General features: G+C 37.4%; 1 protein-coding gene across 4 annotated transcripts in view; it reads left to right on the forward strand.

Annotated features, from left to right (window-relative positions):
• The window catches only part of OSBPL1A (oxysterol binding protein like 1A), a 274,120-nt gene extending 269,236 nt beyond the window's left edge, over positions 1–4,884 (forward strand). For all 4 annotated transcript variants that reach the window (XM_006163672.3, XM_006163674.3, XM_006163673.3 and 1 more), the window contains one exon: positions 3,669–4,884. In XM_006163672.3, the coding sequence (XP_006163734.1) occupies positions 3,669–3,771 (103 nt within the window). In that variant the 3' untranslated portion in view covers positions 3,772–4,884. The remainder of the gene's footprint in view (positions 1–3,668) is intronic.
• Positions 4,885–7,312: the final 2,428 nt, after the last annotated feature.

Consider the following 7,312-nt stretch of genomic DNA (forward strand, 5'->3'; position numbering starts at 1 on the left):
GCATTGCCACGTGGACATCTCCCTTGGGGGGTGATTTCTCAGTTTTTCTCTCTCTCTGTTTCTTTCTGCCTGTCTGTGGCAAGCACTTGTGCCCTGTGGCAAAAAAGAAAAATAGAAAGTGGACAGTAAAAATTCTAACTTTATAAGTTTTTAAGAATAAGGAGTTACTTGCATTGAGTAATGAAATTGCTCAGTTGAGAATAGGAATAGCATAAAGATATTTTCTACATTTTTATCACATAGTTCAAAGCGATCAAATAGACATTAGAGTCGGGCATAACCGTGCAAGTATATTATTTGGTAGCCCATTAGCATCTTAGAAATAATTAGTATAACTAGAAATGATCTTATATATTATTTAGTCTAGTTTTTGACCTTTTTTGTTTTCATCAGCATCTTTCTTGTAAATGAACTCAGAGAATATGCAGACATATATCCATGCAAACAGAGCTGCTCTGGTTGGATGAGGCTGAGGGACAAGCCCTTGGCTACGCATTGCCTTCTCCTACCCTGTGCATAAGCCAGGTCCCAGAGCCCCTGGAATATAGTTTGAGAGCCTGTGGTCTAGAAATCCCCCACTGTATTGCAGGAAACTGAGAGAATGGTCTATTTCACTTAGGAGACATGCCCAAGGGCACATGACTCATAAGCTGCAGACCCATGAGTAGAGCCTCTATCTTCATTAATCCTTCAGTCAAAGTCACATTGCTTTGAAAAGGTTGGATGCATATAATCAGTCTAATTTCTTGCAGAAAACCCCACTTTTGTAATATATTTCTAATTATTAAAGTCCTTTATTTTTCTGTTCACATTTTCAGATATATAATGCAAGCAAAAAAAATCCACTAAGAATTTTTGCCATCAGATAAAATCTTAGCATCCAGAAAGCAAAGATCTTTGGACAACTCTGTAGTTGCCTGAAAATAAAAATGATAAGCTGTGTTTGAGCTCTCACTGGAGCTTTATACAGGCTTTCTTTCACAGCTGTCTCTTAGCATCAGTAGTTCTTGTATGCAGATCTTGAAAATAATCCTTCTGACCATTTGTCAAAAGAATATGTACTTTGAGTTCTTTTCCAGCGTGGTAATGGGATTGCACACTTACTGACTTTGTTCTCATGATCCACAATGCATTTTTGAATAGTGTGACTCCATTTGAGTAAGGATGGAGGTGGGGCACTTTTGCCAAGGAGCATATTCTTGTGGGTAAAATAGAAATCAAACTCAAAGTTAATGTCCCTTGTTCCTCCATATGGGTCATCAGAAAAGTCATGACACTTTGCATAGAAAAACAGAAAAAAATGTCATGACTTTTTCAATGACCCAATAAAAGCTAGTATTCCTGATAATATTTCCTTTTACTCGCTTGAAGAGAGTTCAGGCTACTGAGTTTCTCAGGCTATAAACTGTGATCCAAGCTTATGAAAAGAACTCTTTGTGAACCTGACCTATTTTTTTAGAGGAGCCCACACACTTTAATAGGTAGGGTATGGGGAGGACATGGGAGAAGTGGTGAGAGACACAGGATTTGGTGGGGTAGGGGGAGACCAAAAAAAAAAAAAAAAATGGTGATGTACTATCTCCCACAATATGAGCTTTGTGCAAAATTAATACTTCTATAAAGTGTTATTTTACTGGTAAAGATCTGTGGGCTCCAGGCTGAAATATTGAATAAAGGGGTAACAAAGAAATCTTTCCCCCTTCTTTCCTACTGCCCATACTTTCCTATAACTTTTCAAATTTTCCGCAAGTTAACTGGATTGTTTTGTGGGGGAAGGGAGCAGGGGTGGTAGGTATCAGCCAGTTTCCAGACACAAGTACTCACAATTAGAACTGACAGTTGAAAGAAACCCTAATCCTTTGCATCAGACCCTCACTCCAGAGGTACACCTGTTTAGTGCCGTGTTCTGGCTAAATTATCCCCAAGAGCAGGTGATCCCCAAAGGTAGACTTACATAATGCTCGGAGACTTACGAAGCTCATGTGTAAAGAAGAACATCCTTTGCTATTAAAAATGCAGTCCTGTGAGATGTCTTGTAGCAGTTGTGACTTTTTCACCCTCTCCATTTTATATGAGACACCAGGGACCAAGGCTTAACTTTTTAAATTATTTTTACCTTGTAACGTGTATGTTTTTCTGAAGTACTTGACTTTGCTGAACCTGCCCACAAAAGTGATTTCACTGCTTAAACTTTTGAAATATACTATACTTTGTAAAGTCTAACAATATACAGTAAACAAAAAGTCTGCGACTTTGATTAAATAATGGTTCTTGAGAATCTCTAGTGTATCCAAAGTCTCAATAAGCCATAAAGTCTCTAAATTGCTGGTTTGCAAAAAAAGTCCCAAAACTTAAATTAATAATTTATCTAATAATATTCTAGAAAATGTAGTCAATTACTATATGGTCTTTCAAGGAATTAGTCTAACATAAAACTTTTTTTCCATTCCTTGGAATTTTTATTGTTCCTGTTGCGATAATAGGGACATTGGATACTCAACAAACAAATCTAACATCATTCTTGTGGAATACTTTAAGAATTAATTTTGAAAGAAGAACCAAGAGAAATCTATTTTCATAAATGTTACTCTGAAAACTAAACAGTATTTTAAAATGTCACACAAATTTGTGAACCTTTTGAGCAAGTAATTTTGCATTTCCATTATTTAATGCTGGTACTATGGAAAATGGGTGACCTGTTTTTTAAAGGGCAAGAAATGATTAGGGCAGCTCTTTCTAAAATTAGATGCAACCCAAGAATCCATATTAGCATTGAGGAAATTGAGACCCAGGATGATTTGGACTAGATTAATTACTGTGTACTGTGCATAGTATGGCATGTTAGAAAAATCATGATCTTTAAAATTAAACCTGTTTGCTATCAATTACTAGTGTGAACAAGTTAGTCTGATTGTCATCTATAAAACGGAACTTAAAGAGTTTGGAGGGTATTTTCTTTGAACTGGTCACCTTATTGCTGTAGGTGTATTGTGAACGTGTGTTTCATTATCCTAATTCTTTATTGCTAAATTATTGAAAGAATGCCTTCTAGTGGAAGGAGTGAGGCTAAAGGAGGAACTGATTAGGCCAGTACCTCATTTATAATAGCCCTGTGAGATCTTCTGTGGAGTAATACTGCTAAATGCTGTGCAAACCTTAATCCTTTTCATGATGTCATTGTCCCTTTGAAATTTTATTCTACATATATGTTCCCTAAAGAAAAACACATATCACTTCTTCAGTGTCTCTGGAAATCCCTAAGTCACAGAATGAAGTGAATTGCTACAACAGGAAAATACAGTTGTCCCTCGATATCCAGGAGGATTCGTTCCAGGACCACTGCAGATACTGAAATCCAAGGATGCTCAAGTCTCTTGTATAAATTGGCACAAAATTGTCATGTAACCTAAGCACATCTTTTCATATACTTTAAGTCATCTCTAGATTACTTTTAATACTTAAAACAATGTAAATATTTGTCATATTGTATTGTTTAGAGCATGACAGAACAGTGTACATGTTCAGGGCAGGTACAAATAATATGTTTTTAATATGTAACTGAACGGGTGGATACAGAGAGCTGACTATACTACAAAGTAGTACAGAAACAGATACCCTATGATTCTGAGCCATTTCCCCTATCAGTGTTTTCCTTTCTCTTTAAACAGGTGGTTTCATCAAGGTCCTAATCCCTATAATGGCGCGCAGGATTGGATTTATTCCGGCAGCTACTGGGACAGAAACTACTTCAATTTGCCTGACATTTATTAAAATGCAGACAAGTCAGGGTGTTTGGCTAATCTACGAATAAGTCTTAAATCTATGTTTTTAAATTTTTTTTCTTTGTTTCTACTCATGTTTTAAAAAGGAAAAAAAAAACCCACTCATAACTTGCATTTCACCCAACAAAAGGATAAGGTGATGTTGGTCATGAAAGTCTTGGGAAAAATGTGTAATTTTGCTATCCAAACATACTTATTTGGAATACTATTTTATATAGAAGAGAAACTGTTGGAGAATATGCTTTTTATGGTTGTTCTTGCTGTATTTACTGAGAGTTTGTATCTTAATGCAACTTTAGCTTTATGGAATTATGTAGTAATCCCAAATCAAGTTATTCTGAATATTTTTATGCCGTCATGCTTGAATGTTTTAGATGTAACTTTGAAATATTTAAAAGTCTCCTCTACAATGTTTGTGTGCATAAATGTAGAGGTTATGCCGTTTTGTAAAGTCTACATGGATAAGATGGCTGTTATTCACACTAATCCTCTCAATCCCTCCCCACTTCTAAACACAAAATTGCCTGAAGACTCAGAATAAGTATACCTGATTTGAAAATTCTAAAGAATTCAACTGGAAAAGGTATTTTACTTACTTAGTGTTCTGAATTTACTTTTACAATTTTCTGTAATCAGCATTAGAGTTAAACTGTCTAAATTGTACATATGAACTGAAAATATGTATAAAATCTAGCAGTTTGCAAAAACGTCCTAGAAATATAGATTTTAATCACTATATCACATAATGACAAACCTTTTTAAATGCTTCAACTTTCAGTGGCTAATACCACCCGAGAAATTAAGTTGGACTCATGTATGTATTATAAATATCAAACTATATAAAAGGAGGTCTTGTGCATTTCAAATCTGCAAGGCACCTGTGTACTTAAAATATGTATGGAGACCTACTGTACAGTAGCTTTGCCCCTTTCATTGGGGTACATTAATCTTACGGTATTTATCCATCCAAACCCCAAACCTGAGATGTTGTTCTAAGGGGCCTTAGATAGCTGCCAGTAAATTATTTTAATTGCTGTCATAAAATTAACAAGTGTTATAATTAATCTACCTGATGCTAAATAAAGGCTTTAGAATGTTCTAAGGAAGTGTGATTTATTTTAAAATTAAAATATACCAATGTTGCCATTTAAGACTGTCCTAAGTTATCAAAAGTATCCCTTTCCAAAAGTCTTTGTGATGCCACAGTCCCAAGAGCCAAGGAGAGAAGCAGCCATTGAGCATGCATGGAAGTAGGCAAGCAGCACTCAGTTATGGTCTCTGGGTAATGCAGTGTAGTAGAGGTGTTACCGTATTCACTTCGTGTGCATGCCACATACAGAATTGTTGAATGCCTGGCTAGAAAACTAGTGACTTGGGCCTGCTGGTGGCATGGCAGTCAAGCCAGCTGAATCCCATATGGCTGTGTGATTCAAGTGAACCCCGTGACTTGAAAAGCTTGCTGGGCATGTGTGTGTGCGCACAAAATCCCAAAGACATGGGGAGAAAAGACTGCAGCATGACCAGCCCCCATGAGGGGGCTTTCTCTCATGATTACATGAGAAATTAAAAAAAAAGTCACTATATCTGTTAAGAGTGGGAATGGTCTTTAAAAATGTGTACATAAGAGTTGGAAATGCTGTTACTACACAAGTCTGACAAGACTTGAAGCCTTTTGTGTTTGGTTGGTTGTATACCTCCTAAATTATAAAAAGAAGCAAGAATACAAGGTTTTATGCTTGCATGAAGTTTATTATATTACGCTTGGTGGCAGACTCCACCTCTAATGTCAACTCAAGCAGCGTCATTTCCAGCATCTGTTAGGAATAATGTAAACATTGTTCAGTCTCATGATTGAGAAATCAGTGGAAGATCAGAAATGTAAGGTCTACCCTCCTGCTCTGTTACTAAACTTATAACTACTTACCTATGCTTTTGCACTAAAATATTCTAGTATTTTATGCTAAAAACAGCTATCTTGACAATTCCACTAAAAGTCTATAAAGGGGATGAGTAAGAAGTGCATAGGCCTAGATATTTTGAAAAGTGAGCTGGTTTTTCTCCTTATATTGTAGTAACTATAGTACTTGAGCCTGGTTATGATTGAAATCTAGCTTTTGTCCATCTCTCAGATGTTTAGCTTAACATTCTCACAGATTGTTTTCAGTAACTGAATTTGGCATTTTGGTGAACTCGTGTCCCCACTTCCTCTGTTACCTCCCTCCTGGCCTACTAATCCATTTTCCACATAGCAAGCCAGAGCTCATGAAAACTTGAATCTGATTGTCATTTTTGTGTTTGTAACATTTGTGCTGGCTTCTCACTGATCTTACAATCCCAATCTCTTTGATATGCAAGGGCCCCCCTCCTCATGTCTCCAGCTTCATCTTAGAGGCTCTTCCATGTTCTTTGCTGCACTAGACACTGAGCTCGCAAGGCTGATTTTCTCATACTCGGTGTCAGATTACATCCTAGCCTGAACATGCTACCTTAGACTAATAAAGGAGCGCCTGTACCAGTGCCCTGTTTTTATACTGCTGCATATATTGTAGCGTATTCTGTTCTGTCTCCCCCCTATGGTGCGGGTTTCATGTTTGCTCACCCTAGTGTCCACATGCTGTGGAGGAGAAGCGAGCACAGGCTTGACATTAAGTACTAGTTGAATGAAAAATTAACTGAATTTGGGGACCAGCAGTTAACGTAATGGCTATGTCGCTGGACTCCCATGTAGTCGACCGTGGTTTGAGTCCTGGACCCGGCGGCTTAAACTCACGCATGTGTGCCCAAGATCCCGAGAGGAGAATGGAGGAGAAGCGATTGCAGCATGGCCATCCCCCCTGGGGGGTGATTTCTCACTTTCTGTCTCTCTGTCTCTCTGGTGAGTTCATGGGCCCTATAGCAAAAACCCTCTCCAAAAAAAAAAAAAGAAAAATTAACTGAATTGTAATTGATAAGATCATCTTATCTACAATTACTTCCAGTGTTAATGTGTTTTAACCTGTTTCTTACCAAATGGGTTACATGGATACTCCGTGTGTAATCAGTACCCTTCTCTGACCTTGCTCTCTGGTGGTGCCCAGCTACTGTCTTATCTCTGCTCCTCCCACTCCTTTATGCCAATACGGTGTCTTTAAAAAAAAAAATCCATCCCTTTTTAGCATCTACCACAGTGCTAGACACAGAACCAGGTATTCAAAGATGACTGAGTTGATTGATTCATGCATTGGGTACCAAATCCTTGGTGTGGATCACTATGGTGCAGTGAACTTGCTGTGCATTATTAGTAATTGGCAGTTAGAAAGGCAGAGACAATAACCACTTCATATTAGAGTATACCCCAACTCATTGCACATTATTTCAATTCAATTTCGTTTTTAATATATCCTCTAGGTCAACAAATCAAAATGTTGAAAACACAGTGTGTTATGGCCCACATATTATGGTAGGAAAATTTACCTACCAGTTTTAAGTTTCTGCTTTGCGAACATGGGCAGTAGTCACGGTAATTTCTCCAGCAATACCGTAACTTCCAA

The sequence above is a fragment of the Tupaia chinensis genome, unplaced genomic scaffold, assembly GCF_000334495.1.
Source record: "Tupaia chinensis unplaced genomic scaffold, TupChi_1.0 Scaffold142717_1, whole genome shotgun sequence".
NCBI classification, from domain to species: Eukaryota; Metazoa; Chordata; class Mammalia; order Scandentia; family Tupaiidae; genus Tupaia; species Tupaia belangeri.